This window comes from Drosophila virilis, chromosome 5 (genome assembly GCF_030788295.1).
Source record: "Drosophila virilis strain 15010-1051.87 chromosome 5, Dvir_AGI_RSII-ME, whole genome shotgun sequence".
Classification (NCBI taxonomy): Eukaryota; Metazoa; Arthropoda; class Insecta; order Diptera; family Drosophilidae; genus Drosophila; species Drosophila virilis.
The window spans coordinates 24,905,887-24,927,689 of record NC_091547.1 but is presented as its reverse complement, the minus strand read 5'-3'; the positions used below and the strand labels follow the sequence as shown (position 1 = coordinate 24,927,689).

General features: G+C 42.6%; 2 protein-coding genes across 30 annotated transcripts in view; both read left to right on the top strand.

Moving 5' to 3' along the window:
• Positions 1-113: 113 nt before the first annotated feature.
• Positions 114-14,152, top strand: LOC6635370 (uncharacterized). 26 transcript variants are annotated; one of them, XR_011416858.1, is made up of 16 exons: positions 114-129; positions 6,906-7,372; positions 7,436-7,558; positions 8,062-8,163; positions 8,229-8,408; positions 8,473-8,682; positions 9,292-9,500; positions 9,560-9,974; positions 10,110-10,136; positions 10,344-10,556; positions 10,675-11,107; positions 11,917-12,076; positions 12,143-12,250; positions 12,324-12,479; positions 12,705-13,457; positions 13,745-14,152. XR_011416858.1 is itself a non-coding variant. In XM_032437181.2 (15 exons), exons 2-15 carry the CDS (start codon positions 6,893-6,895, stop codon positions 13,791-13,793), a joined length of 2,610 nt encoding a protein of 869 aa, XP_032293072.1. In that variant the 5' UTR covers positions 6,480-6,619; positions 6,831-6,892; the 3' UTR covers positions 13,794-14,152. The 26 variants fall into 26 exon arrangements, 9 of the variants coding, with proteins under 9 accessions (XP_070065763.1, XP_032293072.1, XP_032293059.1 ...); XR_011416857.1 differs by lacking the exon at positions 114-129 and adding an exon at positions 714-1,494; XR_011416865.1 differs by lacking the exon at positions 114-129 and adding an exon at positions 6,483-6,619 and having other exon boundaries at positions 6,831-7,372; positions 10,675-10,885; positions 11,977-12,076.
• A 468-nt stretch (positions 14,153-14,620) lies between these two features.
• The window catches only part of hppy (MAP4K3-like protein hppy), a 40,322-nt gene continuing 33,139 nt past the window's right edge, over positions 14,621-21,803 (top strand). For all 4 annotated transcript variants that reach the window (XM_015169246.3, XM_070210606.1, XM_002058859.4 and 1 more), the window contains exons 1-2: positions 14,621-14,758; positions 15,594-16,019. In XM_015169246.3, coding sequence (XP_015024732.1) covers positions 15,894-16,019 — 126 coding nt within the window. In that variant the 5' untranslated portion in view covers positions 14,621-14,758; positions 15,594-15,893. The remainder of the gene's footprint in view (positions 14,759-15,593; positions 16,020-21,803) is intronic.

Here is a 21,803-nt window from a genome sequence, read left to right as displayed (position 1 = left end):
ATTGAACCAGTGACACGAAAGCACAGCTCCGAAGCTCCGAAAGCATAGTTCCGATGAGAACTAGTTATCGTTATCGGACTTCAACTCACAGGCAGTTAGTCTTATTGGACAGCTGAGCGCGAACGGGTGGTACGAACGGAACATTTTTATTCTGAACATTTAAATGCCTAAACTTAAAACTACAGAACTAATCAAAAATAACAATGAAAAAGAAAAATGTACACACCATATATTATGTGGTGCATAATTAACACTCTTTTTCTCTAATGGAAGCTCAAATAGAACTGTGTTGCTGTGCATGTGTTTGTGTTTGCTGCAAAGTAAAACAGCGGCAAATCTTGTTGCTTGCCCCTGAGGAAGTACCTATAAAAACGATGCGAAAGTGAAGAAAAAGAACAAGCAGTAACAACAAGAACCCGTGTTTATCAGTGTGTGTTGCTTGCGGTTGAAATTTGGCAGCTAACGATAAAATATGTAGAAAAGAAATATATATATATATATATATATATATATGTATCTGCTAGCTGTATAAGCTATAAGCGAAATGAAAACTGCAAAAATAAAATACAATTTGCAGACAGTTTCTACATTTTGTCTGTAAATACCGAAATGCGGTAAACAAACGAGAAGCACTAAACAACTGTTTACATGTACTACACATACATGTGTATGTATGCATGTGTGTGTGTGTGTGTGTGTGAGTGCATTCGGTTCTCAATGAAGCTGTGCGGTTGCTTTGCGTTGTTCCGCTCTAACAACGGTTTAAAGCTCATGCATATACTAAGTTGGCCAAGTGTGTGTGTGTGTGTGTGTGACGGTCAAAACAAATATTTCTGTATGTGTGTGTATGTGTAAATACTCAACATTTCGATCGTAACGCAATCTAATTTGAATTTCGTCCGCCGAACTTATCAGCGCGACATTGACAACAACAACAATATATGTTGCAGCTAGATTCGGAAGCCATCTTTATCTTTTTTATTTTAAGCACAAGCTTCTCTGTGAGATCGACACGACGACAGGACTTGCCCTGTAACTAGTTGCAAGTTGCTTGAATTGGAATAGGCCAACACGCGCCCGTCTCTAGTTGGCCAAATGCCAGGCAAAGCAACCGATTTCAGCCAATTTCAGCTGAAACAAGTGTTTCTCTTTCAGTTAATTTTACGTCATTTGTAAAGTTCATCACACGTCACGACGCCAATCTCCAAAACAGTTACAATATAATAATACCAATAAGTGCGTTCATCTTGATAATAATACCAATAAGAACAACATAATAATACGAATAAGAAAAATTTTGATACAAATTAGACGTGATTACTAAACGACGATATTTTTATATGTTTCGAAAATAAGCGTTACGTTTTGGTACAGTCAACCGCTGTTGAAAATTGCTACAGAAATTTGTGTGTTTTTTTTTACCAAGTTTAAAAATTAGCGATTGATCCTGTTAATACGACTTAAAAGCACTGCAAGAATATTTTTGCCAAAAGCGTGAGTAGAGAGAAACTTCCACTTACGCTTATTTTGTGCATTCCTTTATCATATTTTCACACATATTAACACACACACACACACACATACAAGTATTACTGCCAGCAACTAACCCCCAGATCTATTATAATTCTATTTTTTTCTATTTGTAAGCTTGTTGCAAAAAATTGAATAAACGCGTTAATATGTTTTTTTTTTCACTCTTGAAACCCGTGATGAAACACAAAAATTGGAAAATGCGCATCCTGGAAACAATAATAAATGACGCCGCTTTGGATGGAAATGTGAGTAAATTAAGCATAGCGAAGCAACCCCCTAGACAATTTTGTATTTACCCCATTTTTGGGTTAACTGGGCTCGGCACTTGGGTGTGGATTTGTACCCCGTGTCCATTGAGACTGGCTCAGCGGGTATATATGTTGTTGCGCATACGTAAGTGAAGGATACGCTGTTTGGGCAGCAGGATTTAAGGGATATCCTTTGGAATGCCTGTGCTATCGCCCTCGCCTGGAGACGCCTTGCCGTGCCGTGCCGTGCCCGACATCAGTTAACAGTGTTCGCACATTCGCGAGGCGCAACCTCGCCCAGTGGCAACAGTGGGTCACGTCATTTGTTGCCAGAGCTCTGCAGTAATTGTCATTTGCCACCCACCACCCACCACCCATCACCCACCACCTTCTAGTCTGATAGCCTGCTAACCGAGTTGCATTTACTTGGCCCACCCCCCCGGCGCAGGGCTGTTGTCTCTCTCAAAAGCTTTTGCTCTTAGCTTTTCGCTCGCTCGCAGAGCCAACATAATCAAGCATCAAATATGTTTTGTTTGCGTTTTTTATTTTTTTTTGATTGAATCGAAATGTTAATAAATCAATTTCATGAACTGGGGTCATCATCGTGTGTTGCCTTGACAACCTTTTGCGGTCATAACATATGCCCAAAGTTCAAATACGAATTGGATCTGATATTTTAAAATCTTCAAATATAAAAAAGTGGCCTTCCCCAGCAGCCAGCCCCAAACAAGTTGGCGCCGCAAACAAGCCCGGAGACGCACCAGCTGTTCGCCAAGTACGTTAGGCTAATGTCGGCGGGGCTTGGCGAGAGGTCTCAATTTTGGAGCTAACCTTGTGTCGACAACGAAAATCAATATCAACAAAGAGCTCGAAATCAAAACAAAAAGCGAATGAGTACTGTTCATTTCGATGAAGCCCAAATACAGATTTGCAATAAACATATATGTATATATATTGATGATATAAGAGTATGAGAGAGTAGTTCAGCTCGTACATATTTGTTGGGCCGTGTGACCCAGTCCCGAAGCCTTCTGGTTCCAGACGAGTCCGTCTTTATTTACGTTGAGCTGTGTCCTGGTTGTATGTTGTTCGCGCTTGGTAATCGATAAAGGGGCCTTTCGAGTCTGAGCCCCAACAGCAAACGAGTTTACACAGGCGTACGAAGCTGTCAGTTCTGACAACGAAAGCTGTGTGAACTTTGCAGGTGAACTTTGCTCGCAAGCGAGCGGCAGAAGCCGCTTCACTTGAACTTTGCCTACACAATAATTGTTAACTCTATAGGCAGGCACAGAGATATACTTGATTTAGTGTATCATTTTGAAAGCATATCAGTTAATAAGCTGACCATTTTTCTATATCCAATGTTAGCCGCGTGGTCTACAACTTTGCGCTAACTGTACGTATGCGTAATGCCGCAGTCATTTCTAGTTTGCACGTATTGCGCATACGCCACGTAGGCGTCACAAATTTTCTATTGTCGCGGCGGAAGCTGCGTAATGATGATGACGATGATGCCACACCAAGTGTGTAGCTAATACCATCGGAACTTGAGCTCCCAGCGCCAAACATGCGTTGCCTTTGTAAGTAAAGGCGGCAGTGTTAAAGGTCGACTTGATTTATACACAAATAGAAACCTGCATGCCGCTAATAACTGACTATTTTAAGAGCTTAATTGAACGGCAATTGATGTTTGCTTTATAACTTTAACAACCGCCAATCGAAATGCGAAATGCGAAATTTGCCGATAAGAGTTAGAAACCTTTTTCGCATTGAATCACAACTTAAACTTAGAATTAGTCGTACTTGATGTGAGTGTATTTAAATACACGGAATTCTAATTCTTTACATATAAAGTAGGCAACACCCATTTGTTTACGATGACGTCTTATCAATTGGCACAAAGAATTCATATATACATATATACGTTGAAATGACATCAGCACGTGTCTCAATCAAAGTATGTATATGTTATTGACCCAGTGCCAGACAGCAGCTTCGGGCAGTTCAGGCACAGTTCGAATCGCTCCTGCGCTTTGCTCGACCTTCACTGATAAGCGCCCAGATTAGATAGTCAAAGAGTGTCCCATTTCTTTTTTTGTGCATGAATGAGCTGGTGGATAGACTTACCATTCATATCACGTTCGAGTATTATTGGCAAATCAATTAAAACAAATTACTGAAATTCCAAGCACTTCTCGCCTGGCCTTAAAGCTGCCCGCCCGCCCGGCTTGGCTGGCTTTGCGTTTAGCTATATCACATTACTGAAGCTCTATTTTTAGCGGCACATAGGCAATGCCTGTGCATACCTAAATTTAATAAGTTATGCTTTTAAGTAGCAAGGGCTGCAATTAGCTTAATGCCTGCCACGCTCGAAGACCTTACAGAGCAGGTGGGAATCAAGAGCATGGTCTCATTCTCATCAATTAAGTACCGCCCTATTTTCAAGCCCGGAGTTTATGACCCTGCTAACGGTTCGGCCTGCAATTTAAACGGAATTGAAAGCCGTGGAACCGGTTTTTGGCAACATGTTGCAGGTCGTCAGACCAAGGCTTGCGCAATTCTCGCTCGCAGTTGAATTATGAATATGCAACTTTATCAAATCAAATTGATTAAAAACCAATTCAACCTCAAACTCAAGTCTTGTGCCTTAGCCTATCTCTTTAAAAACAATCAAATTCGTTGGGCTTTCTTTATGACTTTGTATATACGTCTAATGATTTGGGCACAACAATGAGGAACATTTGTTCATTGTTAGCACTTGTAAATCTCTTGGGGTCTGCCAGCCGCCCCTTGGCAGCAGTTCATGGGGCGACGGCTGCGGCGCCAAGAGAAGGCATTCGGTATTTTTCTCAGTTGCTTATTCGCTGTTTTGCCTTTTGTTTTATGCTTAAAAATACCCACGAATACTTGTTGCTCTTCTAATAGCGTCGCCCCCTGTCGCCCCTGTCCCACTCTGCTAGCCCAGCGGGGTCAATAGACGCGCTCCGCCAGATGAGCAAGCCGAGCCGCTAAGTCAAAGTCAACGGCGCAGCAAGAACGGCATAAGACCAAGCAGATTTATACCCAGCACTTACACATATATTTATATATATATATATATCTATGTATATATCTATATATCTATATATATATGTGTATATGTATGTGAACAGTTGCTGCGTGCGATCTTTGATATTCAATCGAGCGCTGTTCGCAATGACACGAAACAGATTCCAGGAGCTAAACAAAACTAGACACAGAGATATCTAATTGTTATTGTTGTTGGGGATTGTTTTGCTTTCAGCGAGAGCAACAAATGGATAAAATAATGACCAATAGCCAATGGCCTTGCCAAGACAAAGCGAAACGCTGCCAAATTTTTAACAACAAGCAAATAGCACTAGCAAATGTTTAAATATTAACTGCGGCGAGTGCCAAACGGTCAAGTGGAATGCATCTATTCGAATGGGAATGCAAAGGGGCGGGGTGGGGGGGAGGGGGTGGAGGAAATTCCATGCCTGAAAGTGTAAAAATGTGTTTGTTGTTCTTCCAACTCTGGGTGTACAAATATTGTGAAATGCGCTAGGTTGCCCTTTAAATCCGTTTAACTAGAAATTAACCCTTGGAAATAGAAACAATTTAATTTGTTGATCCATTCCCTAACTGCAAAATAGGCAAAATAGGTTTTCCTTAGCTTCAAATGTTCCCAAATATCTTACGTCATTTCTTTTTGTGTTTATCTGCCGAATGAGCATTTATATATGTATGTATTTATTTATTTACACACAATAGGCGCAGTCTTTTCTGTTTTTTATTCACTCGCCGAGGGTATTATAGTATTTCCATGCAATTTGTAACGCATTGAACAACCCAACAAAGACGTGTACTTTAGGGGAAACATTTAAAGTAGAATACGACAAATTTTATAATTCTATGTCTTTGATATGCGACTCTTTGAAGTTGCCTGGGGCTCTTCTTTTTTGATACCCGTGCCGAGACATCTCCGAACCCATTAAGTATATATATGCTTGATCAGTGATCAACAGCCAAGTCGATATTGCTCTGTCCGTCTGAACGTCTATCTGTGCCGGAACTGGAGCTGGATTGGATCACTATATCATATAGCTGCCATAGGAACAATCGTTCGAAGAGTAGGCTCTTGTATGAACAACTTTTTAGTTTATCAGGGTATCGTGACCAAACTCGGCATTTATTAGTTTTCCTATGCTCCTCATACGTATGCTCAATCCTGTCAACATCGGACCACTATATCAAATAGCTGCCATGTTTATCCAGAATGCTTGACCAAACTCGGCATAAACAATGTTCCCTGTGCATCTAAGAAACGCGCCAACCGATATGAACATTATGAAAAGGTTGGGTCTGAAAGGGTATAAAATCTGCGACCTGCCGAAGATAGCCTCTTTTTCTCGTTCCTTTTTCTTTTGTGTTTTTTTTTTTTTTTGGCATGTTCGCGACCTCAAAAAGTCATGACGTCAATAGTTGCCCGCCTGCTACTCCAGTGAGAGCCGCTCCCCCTCTCTATGCCGCCCTCCCTCACCCACAAGAAAGTGTGGCAAGCTCTCTGCGTCGGCGCATAAATGGTTTGTCAACATATTCTCAGATTCTTATTTGAGATACACACGGCAGGGGCCTGCGAATTGTGTTCAGTTTCATTTCGGTTCGGTTTTAGAACATAACGATTTTCATTTTAGTTTTTCTTCTTTTACGCGTATTTAATTATTTTTTATGAATTATTTAACCCAATAAATTTCAAAATAAAATACCTAATTATTTATTTTGTTTAATATAAGTTTTGAAAAGAATTTTTCTGGGCTTTTCCTTGTGCACATTTCTTTGTGAGTGAACAACTTTTTCATATTTTCAAACGAAAAATTTAAAAAAAAAGAATCTATAAATAGGCACGGGTCTTTTCATGGCTGCCCATAGAGATCTCAGAGATCTGAGAGCTCCCAGAGCCAGTGGTGCTACGTTGTTGTAGATACCGACTATATGTTTCGATATCGAATTCGAAGTTGCAACTCATTCCGTGATTGTTCCGATTTGCAGGCTTAACTGGGATTTTAATGATGCTGACCGCCCCGTGGATCGTCGCCATGCGCTGCTGAACAATGGATCTGGCAGATCAAATCGATGACTATATTTGCTCATTCGAGGGACTTGGTGACTTAACAATGGACTCCCTAGCCATATTCATATTCTTGTGGGCCGTGCTGGCCCTCTTCTCCGTTTGGCTGTGCAAGCTGCTCTACCATAAGTATCTCAACAAGGGCGCCTCCGCCAGCGCCAGCAACAGTCGTCAGGGCAGCGTGGCCCCCGGCGGTGCCTTGGGGGCCGGTGGTGCTAAGCTGGAAAAGCGGCTGTCTGAGCCACGCGATCTGCTGGCCACCAAAAGCAAAGTAGACGATTTGTCCAAGCCACTTACGGCTGGTGGCTCAGCGGGGCGTGGACGCTCCACAGCCTCGCCCATGGGCGGCAGCGGCGCTGCAGCCGGTGCGCGACGTCGTGTGGTGCGTCAGAGTTCCACAGGACCAGAGAATCGCAAGAAACGCTATGTGCCGCCGCCTTCGAATGTGGTGGGACCCGAAACGGTGAGTGAATCCTACAAAATCCTATGGCTATATTCACAACTGATGGATTGTTTTCTCTGCCAGAGCTCCGTCACGTGGACGAGTCAAGTGTTTCGCTGGCTGTACAGCGATCTGGTTATAGTCAACGAGCTGCTCATGTCCTGGGTGATTGCCATCAACGATACGTTGCGCAAGTCCGTCGAGGAGGTGAGTACATGACATCAGCCCCCCAGCTTTGACATCATCAGCAGGCAGCACGTCACCTTCGACCAGTTGTGATGTCATTAGGATATTGGCTCTCCGGGCTGCCGCGTGCATTGAACTCTGTTCTGGTTACGTGGCTTCGACTTTCAACTTGAGAAACCTGGCTGGCCGCTCGGCCGTAACTGGCATGAAAACGCGTTTGAGCACAGCTTGCGTTGCTTTTTATCGGCTTTTACGCGCCGAAAGCCCGCTCTCATGAACGTAGGCCAAGGTCAGCATTTTATTTACGAGTGTTGTTTCATCATGTTAGTCATTTTCGCAGTTTTATGACTTTTTTGCTGTTGCCGTTGCTTTTGCTGTTTCTCGGATCGCGCACCACTTTTTTTTTTTTTATCGCTGTCGCTTACGTAATGTCACAGCAAACCTGAAACTGGGGGCCGGCAACTGCCGCCAACAGGTTTCGATTTTGTTGTAAGCGGCTCTAAAATCAGCTCCTTCCGTTGCAGCATGGCGTGGCCGTTGAAGTGGTGCGTGTGCTGCCCGACAGCCCGGCACCGGGCCTGAACAATATCTTCTGCAACTGCGAGGAGCACAATCCCGCTGAAATGGTAAGCAGTCCGCAAGAATGATTCACGGCCGTGCCCGATACTAACTGAAGCTTAACTCCCTGAAGCTGATCACCTTCGATTGCGATGCGATGCCCGTGCTGCAGGTGAAGACCTTCCGGCAGAAGTCAGGCAAGGTGGAGACCTCGCATTATAAGGTCACCGTGTCGCGATTCCGTGCACGCATGTCCATACCCATCAACTATAATACGCTTAAGGGTGAGATGCGTGTCGACGGCTATCCGGACGTAAGTGCCCTCCTATATAGATACTATATCCCCGTTGCTAAACTCCATTGTATATCGCACACAGGTACGCATTGCCATGAACAGCGTGGGCGCCATCAAGGCCATGGATCAGGATGAGCAGCAGCTGCAGACTGTCATTGGCGACATACTGACGACGGCGCTGCGTGACACCGTCTATCCGGTGGACTTCTCCATCTACTCGACCTGCCCGCGCGCCGAGGTGGAGCCCTTGGAGCTGCCTGTAATCTATCCCGTGCATTATGACTCGTTGGCGGTGAGCGTGTAGAGCACTGAGAAGCGTGTTGTGTGTTGCGTGTTGCGTGTTTTTGTTGTTGACTGTCTTTTCAGTTGATTTTGGACATACTATTCGTAACCTCTTGCGCTTTACACAGAACTCAACTCGGAGACTGTACAGTATTGGCCGAGCCCACGATTTGTCTCCCTGAGCTCCGCACAGACAACAGAAACCACACTTCTCATTATTCTTACGCCCCACCCATCTAACATCTCTGTCTAACATTAAAACATCTCTCAATTTATCGTGTATCTTCAATAACTTAGATGTTTTCATTGTTCTGTTTATGAAATTCGCCTTTCGTCTATATTCCGTTTAACATGTCATAGAGGTCACATGTTTCCATAAATCCGTTTGCGTTTAAGTAAAACTTCTCTCTTTTGCGCTCTCTCTTTTCAGGGCAATCAATACTTTCAATATTATTACAATTTCTAAAAATATTTCAACACCTTTTCCCCCTAGTTACCTTCAATCGCGTTTCAAGGCGAATTTCATAAAAGCTTCAGCTAACCTAAGTTCTCTCTGAGTATTCAATTCTGTTAATTCATTCACTGTCGCTCGCTCATTGCATGCTTGGCCCACACACAGCACAACATGGAACACCTGGGCGCAGGTATTCTGCGCGACTCGCAGCACATGGTGTCCGGCCGGCGTTTGCTGGTGAAGATCGTCAAGGGTGAGGGACTGCGGGACGCTCACGAGCCGTATGTTGTCATTGAGATGGACGAGCCAGCGCAGAAAAACCAAACGGGCACGCAGCGCGGCAGCAAGCCTTACTGGGATGAGCACTTCCTCTTGTAAGTCAGCTCATCATTTCTCAGTTGTCCAATCCAATTTTCGTATCATCCCTTTTCAGTGAACTCTCCCCACAATCTGCTGAAATACTCTTTGAGGTCTACGACCATCCGGTGATTGCATCGGATCCGCCCAAGTTCCTTGGCCTCGGCCTGGTTGGCATCGACGAACTGGCCGTGGGGCCCGCCTCCACGCAACTGCTGCAATTGCAGCCGCGACCCTACGAAACGCAGCCGGTGTCGGGCGCCATAACCGTGGACTTTGTGTTCATCGAGGGCGCCGAGATTCCGGCCAGCGCGCGTCCCAATCGCCTGAAGGAGGCCCTGCGCCTCAGCACGCCCGCCATCAACGAGCACATACGCAACGGTGCCGACCTGGCCGATGCCGCTGTCCGAGCCCTGCAGGACGGCACGCTCTCGGGCACCAGCGGCGGGCAGCCCAACAAGAGCACCCTGATCATCCACAGTGTGCAGCGGGTAAGTTCCGCGGGGCATGGAGGCACCTGTTCCCTACTGTTCCATTTCCTGGCTAGGCCTTCTATTCTTTCTTTGGTTTTATAATTCATCATCTCTTTGGCCGTTTCTTTCATTTCATTTTGTGATCCCGCCCAGAACTCGAGCAATCCAAATGCATTTAAGGTAACTTTTGTTTCCAGTCTCCAGCCACCCGTCTCAAGATTCTTTTATTTGAATTTTATCAATTTTATTAATGAGCTAATCATCCTTCAAGTTGCATAGATCCATTTTTAACTAATCTGAACTTGTTTCTCGTTCTGTTTATTGACCGTTTGCCTAACCCCGCGCTTCTCTAACCATGCCACAACACAAAACACACGCGCTCGCCAGGTCGAGCTGAACAAAGATGGCCAGATCGAGGTCGTCGAATCTCCCACTGAGCTCGACCAGGTTGTTGCCCAGGCATTCGAGCGTGCCGCCACCGAGGCGGCCAACATGGCCAGCGCCAGCGCCAGCGCCTCGGCCGACCTGGTAGACAGCCCGGCCAGCGAATCGGCAAACACGACAGGTAACAATAACTCCAACGAGGAAAGCACAGCCGAGGTGAGTACCAAGTAGGTTGCACGGCGTTCAGATTAGTTTCGCATGCAAGCATGGCATGCAGTTTTTCTTTTGAATACTTGTGGAGCTCAGTTCTAAGCTCGGTTTCCGTTGCTTGCAGTTTGGTCAGCCAAATGCCGCCTCCTCGCCGAACGGCAGCGGCTACACACAGCACAATAACTACAGCTTAAATGGAACCAGCAATCTCGCCGGTCCGGCCAATGGTAGCGGCAACTCGAACAGCCTGCCCAGAAACGGCGGCAGTTCGGCGTATGCGGGCCTGCAGCAGCCGTCGGGCCAGGAGCTGGACGGACGTGGTCGCAGCAAAAAACGTAATTTCTTTGGCACCCTCAAGAAACGGCTCAGCCGCTCCAAAACACGCACCCTCTCGGCTGACCAGCCGAATAACAACCATAATTCACAATCAGCCACCAATTCCGCCAATACAACAACAGCCACAGGACTCACAAGAACAGCCACAGGAGCCCTTAATGGTGAATCTTCCCGTTCATTATCTGTCGATCGTGCCACTCTGTCTAAAAGCAATTCACTTGGTAATTACCCAAAATTCATTTACACCTCCACTACACACACACACGCACACCATTTCTATTATTTAAATATACAAAAAAAAAAAAAACACTTTTCAAATTTGCAAAAACTATTAAAATATTTATAAATTGAAAAATTCTAATTAATTCAAAATGCGCCCAAACATGAAAATCAGTTCAGTTCTGCTTAAGTTAAAAAACGAAGCTATAATTTCTGTCAGCTTGAACTGATTCTTATGGCATCGCATCATATCATAATCATATTATTTATATGTATATATATAACGAATATAGTTCGAGTTCCATTTCGAGTCCTTATATGCACATATATGACATTTTGTGTTATGTCCTTAACTTTGTTATTCTTGATTCTACTCTTTCTCCATTTGAACGCTAACCCAACTGTTTCCTGCACGAATATAAATCTGTATGTACCTTTACTTGAAATATTCTCTATCTATCTACTATTTGTATGTGTGGTATTCTATTAAACACTCCACACACCCACACACACTCACACACACTCACATACTCACATACATACACACATACATACTTACATACATACATATTTGAATTAATATTTTTCTGTATAATTTAATACACTGCGCTTATATTTGGTTTCCTTTTATTTATATTTATTTTCATATGTTAAACCACTTTTGCGCCACAATTTGATTGATTCGGGTTTTTGGTGTGTATGTCGCTATGGCTATGGATGTAATCTGTGCATCTATGCAACACTTATATTTATATTCAATTCAATCAACAAAATATATAACAACTTCACAACAAAAATCATGCAAATGAAGGACCCCGCATGGGAATTGGCTCATCCATCACCGACCACTCACGACGCTCTTCAATTTCAGAATCCTCAGCCATCTCTGGATTCTCCTCGGCCAGCAACAAAACCTATGTCCATGAGGCATCCACATTGGTCCTAGAAACCGTAGAGAATGGCATTAAGCGGTTAGTAACACATTTCATTTCTCCAATCAGTCAATTATTATTAATTTTTTTTATTTCCGCCTGCAGACACTTTATCGTGCCGCTGGCCATTGCACAGAGACCCCGCTGGCGTCGCAAGGGCACCAAGCTGCACATCTACAATGACCACACGTTCATTGCCAAGCATTTGAGCGGGTATGTGAGCTGCCTCCTCTCCTCTGACAGAGTATATATTTTTATATATATATGTGTATATTTCGATTTGCAGCAGCGGCCTGCAGTGCTCGATCTGCATGAAGTCCATACCACGGCGGCCGGGCAAGCAGGGCTACGAGTGCCGCGACTGCCAGCTGATCTGTCACAAGCAATGTCACATACGGGCCCCACAGGCGTGTCCCAATCCCACTGTTCTCTCCATGGAACTGTAAGTCGATCAAATAGCGGGAATCCATCTATGCTTGGTTCTGTATAACTCCTTTCACTTTGATTCACTTTATATTTTATACGGTGGTCGGCCCTAATAATTGAAAAACTAATTTATTGTTTCTGTTTTTATTTTTCTCTTTTTTTTTTTTAAAAAAAACACATCCACACACATACACACACACACACACAAACCCCCTCCCCCCTGCTCTGTGCCACAATGTAGGGCCTCATATCCGGTACTCACAGAGCGAGATTTGAATATAGTTAACTGAATCAAAATACTCACACTTAAATATCCCATACACTATTTGTATTAATAATTAATATTGTAATGTCTGCTAAATGCTGTTGAATATTTACTGTAAGCAAAAGATTTTCTGTTTGAGCTTTTCAAAGTTGCGATTGGCGTCAGGATTCGAAATTATTTGGCATTAATTATTTATTTCTATCCTTTGCTGTTCTTGCTCTAAAATAATATAAATCCTCGAGTGTTTGCACGTCCTAACAAATATATATGGACTATCCCTTAAAATGTGTCGTATATTTAAACGCTTTCACCAACTATCTATCTATCTATCTGTCTATCTATCATCTACTCCATGATTATTTCATACAGATTTCTAACATAATTTGATGTTTTTCTATTTCACAAAACAAACACACACACACATACACATATACAACTCACAACAACTAAAACCTTGGACACAGGATGCCTTGTGATCAGTAAATATAAGAGCACAATATAAATTTGATATTTTTCAAAGAGTTTAAGGTAACAACAAGAGTTTATGTGCAAGTTATCGTAATTTTGACGCCAAGAGCAAAATATGGTAGACAAAAATATTCAGAGAGAAAGAGAGAGAGAGAGAGAGAGAGAGAGAGGGAGCAGAGAGTTTTAGGATCACGTCCGGTTCCGCTCAACGCAACAGTTCAGTTTTTTTGTGAACTTCCGTTTTCTAACGTAGGACAATGGGTAAGCTTCTCAGCACCTTAAAGTTCCATTAAATTTCCTTGTCACCTAATTGTTAAATAAATTATTAACACGTTACTCGCTCGGAAATTGATTTGGAAGATGTTCTACTGAAAAGCATGAAAGCTAAGCAAAATTTTGATTATCTTTTCTCTAATTCGTATCCTTTAGCTGCCGCCTTAAATCCGTTTTGTTGTTGTTTATGTATTTATAGCATTCATTTTTGTTGTTCTAAATTACCCATCTTTTTTTTCAGTTTTCTCTAATAGTTTCCATTCTTCCTTTCACAGAACGAAACTAAACTCAGCTGCTGCGGATCGTAGCATTAGGAAATTGTGAAAATTTACAATGCACCGATTTGAATCGAAATAGTAATTTTAAATAGTTTGCAATTTATACACTAAACGAAAAGAAGTCATCTAGATTATTTAAATCTTGAACTCTAAAAACAAAAAGAAAATACACTTGCATACATACTTCTGTATGTATTTGATCCTTATCTCTTTTACTATAATTATGTTATATATTTTTTACACGAGTGCAATACTTTGGTTTCATTTAAAGAATATCTTTTTTTTTTACTGAATTTCTTAGCATTAACAAAAAGAGAGCCTATGAACATGTTTATAATTACCATCACGAATAATAATTGTACAAAATTGAAAACATTTTTAAATAAAAATCAATGGTAAAAAGTAGATTAAAACTGTTTTTGACTTTGCCGCTTGACTGGCCACACTCAGCATGTGAGTTAGTTGGCAGCCCTGACAGAACAGCTGCTTGGCCAAAATCGATTAATTAGCAAGCAGGTCTGTAATTATCGCTTATTTATATATCGATTGCCCATAACATTATGTTTGGCTACAACAGTGGCTTTAGTTAGCAGATTCAGAAATGTGCATCAGCCGAGCAACATTTCTTGAAGCACATTATTAACAGTTTCGGTAGTATTTATTGCTAAATATTTTAGACGTAAATGCTACAAGTAATTGATGAATGTTAAACAAATATCATACTTTTGTAATGTGAAAATACTTCACAAGCAACACTGCTCACGCAGCAACATGTGCCCCAACATTACTTATAATTTGGGCAACATTTATCGTAAATGTTGTTTAACAGTGCCAGTTGAGTACAAAAAACCTGGTTAAAACATGTAGGTGCGCGCATTGTATTTGTATTTGTTCTTGCGCTGCACTCGTCGGTCGGTTGGTCGCGTGTGTTATATATATATGTGTGTGTGTGTGCGTGTTTTTATAGTGCGTAAAAATTATTCATAAAATAGATTAAAAAAAAAAAATCAAGTAAGCACGTGTGGAATTAAGTGAATTTGTCGCAAAGCACTTAACAGCTAACGCCAACAACAACAAATATCGCGTGCGTCGTGCAAGTGCCCAACAGAACAACAGACACGCCTCGCGACGCGACATGGAATCAAAATCATACGGACGAAAAGCAGCACAAAGCTGAAGAGAAGCAGCCGCAGTAGCTTTGCTGTCGTCGTCGCCGTCGCCGTCGCCTTTGCCTTTGCCTTTGCCTTGTTTCGTGTTGTTGTCGTGTCGTGTGAGTGTGCGTATATGTGTGCGTCTGCCTGTTTATGTGTATGTTTGCCAACGCCGCCGTGTCTGTCGCGTATGTGAGTGCGATATATTTCCAATTGGCATCTGTTTATACTGATATACATTTAGTGTATAAAATAATAAAACTACACATAAAACAACACTCAAAAGCGGCTAAAAAATATTAAAAATAAACAAATCAAATTAAAAACTAAGCGAACTTTTTTGTCGTTGATGCTGCCGTCGCTGCTACCACTTGTTTTTCCACTTTTGCGACCGCGACGCCGATGTCGACGCCTCTGCCGCCGCTCTCGCTTTCTCTCACATTGCAACGCCAACGCCAACGCTAACGCCGTCGCGTTTATCATTATTTTTGGCTGTTGTTATTGTTGTTATTGTTGGCGTGTTCGCTTTAATTTCGCTTCGATTCTCTTCTATTTCGTTTGTTACGAGTATTTCGTGATTATTTCTGCGTTTAAAGAGATACGCGAATGTGATGTCCACTTTGTTGTTGTTGTTGTTGTTGTCGTTTGTGTGTATTTGTGCAAAAGCTAATTTTCGATATTCATTCAAATTTCAGTTCTATAAATACGCAAATAGTTAACGTTACGCAACTTTGCAAATAAATTGCTTAAAATTTAACTTCCAAGAAGTTTTCCAATATTTGAGCGGTGCCAACGGCCCTCAACAACAATGCAACAATTTAATCAAATTTACGATATTTGAAACTGACACAAAACAGCGGCCAGAATATTTAACAGCAGCAGCAGCAGCAGCAGCAGCGGTAGCAGCCGCGAAAAGAACAACAAAACAATAGAAAGAGCAGAGCCCAGCAAAATACAATAGGCAGGCAGAGCCGCTTAGTAAATTCGCTCTCGTCATGGCCGCTTCTCACAGTCACCACAACGCCAACTTGCTCAGCTCGGACATATCCCGGCGCAATCCGCAGGATGAATACGAGCTCATACAGAAAATTGGCTCTGGCACCTATGGCGACGTTTACAAGGTAAGTTTTCCTCATTCTTTCCTAGCTTAGCTTAGTGCTGTCAACTTGGCTGTTCTAACGCTGAACCACACCCACACAGTCAAACGCGCATATGCTTAAAGGCACACACGTACACTGAATAAGCGCCACTTTGTTCAAAAGAATGAATTCCTCTCTCTCTCTCTCTCACACACACACAAACACAGACAGCAAACAAATGAAAGCATGCTTGCGATTTAAAATGCATGTATTTATGTATGTGTGTATGAATATGTATGTGTGTGTGTAAACTCCACTACTTTTGTTTTGCTTTGCATTCCTGCTGCATTCGCTGCTGCCAGCGCTGCTGCCTGCGCTGCTGCTGCATCTGCATGAATGCACGTGCAGCAGCAGGCGCTTTGGTATCTCTCGCGTTCCCTATCCACGCTTATTTGTACATCTGCTTGCTTCGCATAGCTCCAGTGCTCCATTGCTCCACTCCCGTTCCTTCTGGCACCACTTGCAAATATGTAAGTTTATGTCAAAATATGCGCATTCTTTTCTGGTTCTTTTTGTTGTTCGTCGACATCGACGCTGCACAAAATATGACAAATGCTACTTCCAAGGCGAGCTGCTCTTGCACTTTAAAATGAAACAGTATAGGGGACACACACACACACACACAAGTATAAGGGGTGTGGCCATATTGCATTTGTGGCGTAGGCCGCGCGTAATCCGCGCCAAGCGCATCGTATTCTAATTGAAATTAGAATTTTCTTGAACAGTTTCGCTCTCCACTTTTCCTTTGACCGTTGGAGCCACGCGCTCGCATTGATTATGCGGATTAATTTCAATGTGGATATATATTCATACGTACGTATGTGTGTATATTTATGTTTACCCATCTGCCTTGTGCATTGTGTACTCAAATGTGTAAGTATTTATTTGTGTCTGAGTATTAATGTGGGTGTGTGTGCGGGTTGCATTTGCTTGCTGTGTTTTGCATGCGTCATGTGCCAAAGCCAACCGCGCATGGCTCCAATGGTCGCCAGCGTTTTCCAGTCTTGACACATTTATTTATTTCCACATGCGGAATTTGCTGTGCTCATACTGGAATTTATGATGCCACCCACTCTCTGCCTCCCTCCCCCCCTCTCTCTCTCACTCCCTCTGTCTGTCTGTCTGTCTCTGGTATTTAACTCAGTCTTTGCTCTGGTCTCTCTGTATTCCTTTCTGTGTTTATAAGCAGATGTTCGGCAAGCGTTGTATCATTTGGAAAAACGTATGTTTTCTGTTTTGAGTTTTAATTGTTTATAGCAAAGATGTTCTTGGTAAATGATATGTACGTTTGTATGTAAACTGTCTGTTACATATACTCTGCCATATTAAATTAAATTCGCCGTCGACCTATGAACACAAACATAAATAAATATAATAAAATATAATTATTTTAATCAAAATATGTGAGTTTTTTCCTTTTGCTCGCCATTCGATTAATGAACTAATGAAAAATTGTCGCCATTATCAAAGACTGTTTTTGTTTGTTTGGTTCTTTCTTTCTTTATTTGTTTGTATTTATTGCAATCTATATTGCCTGCTTACAGTCTCAATTTGCAGCCATCGACAGAAACAACTGAAATGAGAGTACACATGTTTTAATTTTCCATTTTCATTCATATAAATTGCCATTAGTCGGACAATGGGCGAAAGTTAATGCTATGGCAACCAGAAAAACCCTGGCCAGCCCAAAACAGAGTAAACAAGCAAAGTGGGAGGCGAGGGGACATTTCATTATCGAAGCAAAATGGGGAAAGCGCAAACAAAGTATACTTTAAGGCGTGAAGACTTGTGATAGCGAAAGGAAACTGAAGTTGGAACAGGAAAAACAATAAGAAGAAGTAGTAGCAAGTGGCTGCTACAGTAATGTAATGAAATATGGCACCACAAACACACACAAACACACACACACACACACACACACACACACAAGTTGATTGCCTTAGCCAGGCACTTGACTTCGCACATTGTTGCCATTGTTGTTGCTCTTGTTTTTCTGCTACACATTTTTACAATCAGCGTCGTCATTGTTGAGTTTGTTGTTGTTGCATGTGGTTTGCTGAAATACCCTCTGTTTCTGTTGAAAAGATTGAGACTGTGTAAATGTGTGTAATGGCAACACAAAACAAAGAAACCCAATGCGAGCGTATAATATAATATATATTCTCGATCTGTTTTAGCAGCCGAATTCATTTAACCAATAACCCATTTCTGTGCGCCTATGCATATTAAACAAATATAGGGTATGTGCCAGTCAGTCACGGATAACTGTAGTATTATTGTTGGTTTTGTGCCGCATGCAACACGCATGAAAACATGAAAAAATTGGCGCAAACCACTCAACGAGAGAGTAAGTGAGAGGTGGCTTGGTTAATGGAAGGGTAAGGGGTACGCGGAAAATGCGAAAATTACTAGAGAAAAGAACGAAGTGTTGTGAATTCAAGCCGAGCAGAGACGTCGTCTGCACGGAGTGAAGAAAGGACTACTAGATTAGAAGGCGAGTCACGTAACATTACCGTATAAGTGTGTGTGTATGTGTGTGGATGTGTTGGTGACCCACAGACATATACAAATGCACTTGTTTTGATGCAACCACATTGCCTTTCCAGTGCAAGACGGTATCCGACCCCTTTAACAGTTCCTTTTCGTGTCTTAAAACTAAGAATTTATTTTGCAAAATACAACTTTATCAAGCTACATAGACTTTGAGTCCCCTTACTCATTAGGGGCTGAAAATGGGGAAAACTAGAATCCCATTTTCTCAGTGGTTATGAAAACAAACAGATGCAAAACGTTTCGTCTGGAACCATCGCAAAAATCTCTTCGATATATGCTATATGCAAATGAGAGCCCAGCCCCAATCGAATCCAGAGAGACGCATTTTGAACGGCGTTAGATTTAAATATTTAATGAAAAATCCTAGAAAAAAACGATAAGCCAAGCCAAGGCGCACAAAAGTAACCCCTGCTTTATTAACAACAACAACAACAACAATAACAAACAGGCGTAACAATAGAGAGGAGGCAGCCCGTTGACCTAATTCCGCGTCGCAATAATTTGCACGTTTTCTTTGTTGAAGGGTTGACGGGTTGAAGGGTTGAAGGGTTGACGGGGCCCAGCGTTTGTTAGGGCTGTGTTAGGTTAGGGTTGGGTTTCCTGCTACTGCGGTCTGCTGTCAGCCGGAGAACAATTAAAGCAGCAAACGACAGGCCCCACAACCAAAATGCAACTGGCTTCTGTTGCTCTCACCAGAGTGGAGCAAGACTTCCCAGGTGAACTTTGCGCATTGTCTGCAATCGTTTAGTGTGCCATATTAACTTTATTTGACCCTTTCTAATTTACTCACCAAATCAACTTAAATGAACAAACTTTTATCTTACTACCTATTCTCTTTGTGCTTGCTTTATATCTGTCCGCAAATCCAAATCCCAGTTGTGCAAATATTGGGGCAGCTCAGCTTGCACTCTTCTATGTTATGAGAGCTGGGCATGTCCCTTATCCACCTGACTTTAAGGGATATCAGGAATATTAAACTGTTTGTGCTCAACCCTTTGGTCCCTTCACCGCCATCAGCAACCGTCCCCAAAGTAAAAAAAAAAAAGTAATTCAGGCATTTTTTATTTTATTTTTGCATGACGTGTTTCAGGTTGCGCTTAGAACGCAACCTGCGGGGAAGGCGGGAGGCAAACACATTTAATGCTATTTGCCTGTCGCCAACTGTCCGGCGTGAGCGGAGGCGTGGCCAGTGCAAATATTTAAATTTATATATCAGTGAAGCTCCTGCTATATCTTTCTCTATCTCTGTATCCTTGAATCTTCAAAGGGGTTTTCTCTCGCTACCCTCGCTGCAAATCGATGGGTTTTTTTTGCATTTGCCTTTGACCCGTCGAATTCATCATTATTTTGCTCGTTGGGCAGCTAAACGACCGCTTTCCATGGCAGCTCCTGTCCACTCGTGCTGCCTTGCCTTTTGATTCTCTCGCCCATTTTTTGTTGACCGTCTGCTTATGTTGCCATTTCCGCTTGGCAAGGCGAAGGTTATACAGTCGGCATATAAATTGGATGTGCGCCAGAGCCGCAGCAGTGCTTCTCTAACACTGGACCAACCCTCTATTGGCTGTCCTTGTAGTCAGAAAGGAAGTGTTTACAGTTGCTAGGCTGTTTAGTTGTACAGCTCGTAAGTTTGTTATTTGGCCAATTTTGCCGTCATTTGCCGCGTTCTGGAATCTTCCCTACATGAGGTTGCCAAAACTTTGCTTTTTGCATATCCAAGCCGTTATTACGCAGTTGGCAAAGCTGCCAAAGTTTTCCGCGGATTACGACGACTTCGACTTAGGCCAGGAATTCGCCTTATTAAAACCATCATCTAAAGTTGCCTGAAAGGCACACACACATGATGGTGACGGGCGAGCTAACGCCTCCGTCTATCCATATTTTGTCTCTTGTCGGGAGCACCGAGGTTCAGCGAACTCACAAATATGTGTCCAGCTTTGAGGCAAGTCGGATGCGCTGTCGTTTTTGATGTCTGGTGCATAGGGTAATGGAGCACTATAAAGCCCACCAAAGAAGTTTGGGGGTTCATCATGGGCTTGCATTAAACTTTTGGTGTTTGTCGCTTGTTGGCCAGACAGGGGCTAGCCCCGCTGCATAAAAGTCAAATTGACCGCGAGTTTGTGCCGCGGGCAAGTTGATTAAAAACTTGTAAAATATGCAAGTAAAATGAGCTATTTACAAAGGCTGCTGCTGCTACTGCTGCCGCCTGTCTCCATGCCAGTTGCCAGAGAAGGGTCGAGAGGCGAGGGCTTTCATAATCGGGAGCAAAAAGTTTTCGCTTGTTTGTTGCTTTCCATAATTTCATTAGTCGTTGGCCTGCTGAGCCAAAAACTTTTCCAGCTGCAAACAAATTTGCATTAAAATATGTAATTCCAATTCGCCCGGCTGCAAAGGGAGCTCTGAATTGGGAAATGAGAATTAGGTGCTGTTGTTCTGCGTGTAAAGGCATAGCTGAGCCTGTGAAGAGCGCAAAACTTTGGCTCGTAAATTCATTAAGCGCGGCTCGAGATGTTTAATCGATTTTCATTTGCAGCAGCTGTGCCAAATTGCGTAGGACTCTCGACCAGAAATTTGAAGAGCAGCTAAAACATTAACCTATCAACCCATCTGAGCCATTAACCATAAGCTAAAATACCTGTGAGCATAATGATTAACTATTAAAGCGATTGTCGCATAAATTAAAAGCATTTTAGGCTGTTATAATAGAGGGAAAGGAAAGACGTCTCATTCGTGACAGATTGCGGCTGAAGAAGCCGCCATAACTTGAAGAAGATGTGACGAAATGCTTTAATTTAATCCTTTGATTTAAAAGAGAGGAGGGAAAAGGAAGGGGATTGTTGAGTGCATATAACTCTGAACAGAAAGTCAGTGGCATAAACTAAGTGATACCAGAAGGAAAAGTAAATAGCAAAGGAAAAGTTTCAAAGCGAAGAGAAAATGTGATAAAAACGAAGGCACAAATGAAATAGGCAAAAGAAACGCCAGTTAAATAAAAAGTCTTTAGCGACGTTCTTTGCGCTTGGTTCCTGCTAATATTAATGTGCCTTTGTCTCTCTGTCCCGCCCCATTTATGCACATGTGTACCTATGTAAAGATATATACATGTGTGTGACTATAAGTATATAAAGCGTAGTTAGAGTCCAAGTTCAATGTTTGTAGGGAAACGCGCTGAGCAGTTGGTATAGTTGGGAGGACGAAGGGGTAGGTCGGCTACTC

Bases quoted from the DNA above. Each gene is read 5' to 3' on its own strand.
- LOC6635370 (XM_032437163.2), top strand. From the start codon at position 6,893: ATGGATCTGGCAGATCAAATCGATGACTATATTTGCTCATTCGAGGGA. The intron at 9,501-9,559 runs GTAAGTCAGCTC...ATCCCTTTTCAG, and splicing joins TGGGATGAGCACTTCCTCTT to TGAACTCTCCCCACAATCTG. The intron at 9,975-10,109 runs GTAAGTTCCGCG...GATCCCGCCCAG, and splicing joins TCATCCACAGTGTGCAGCGG to AACTCGAGCAATCCAAATGC.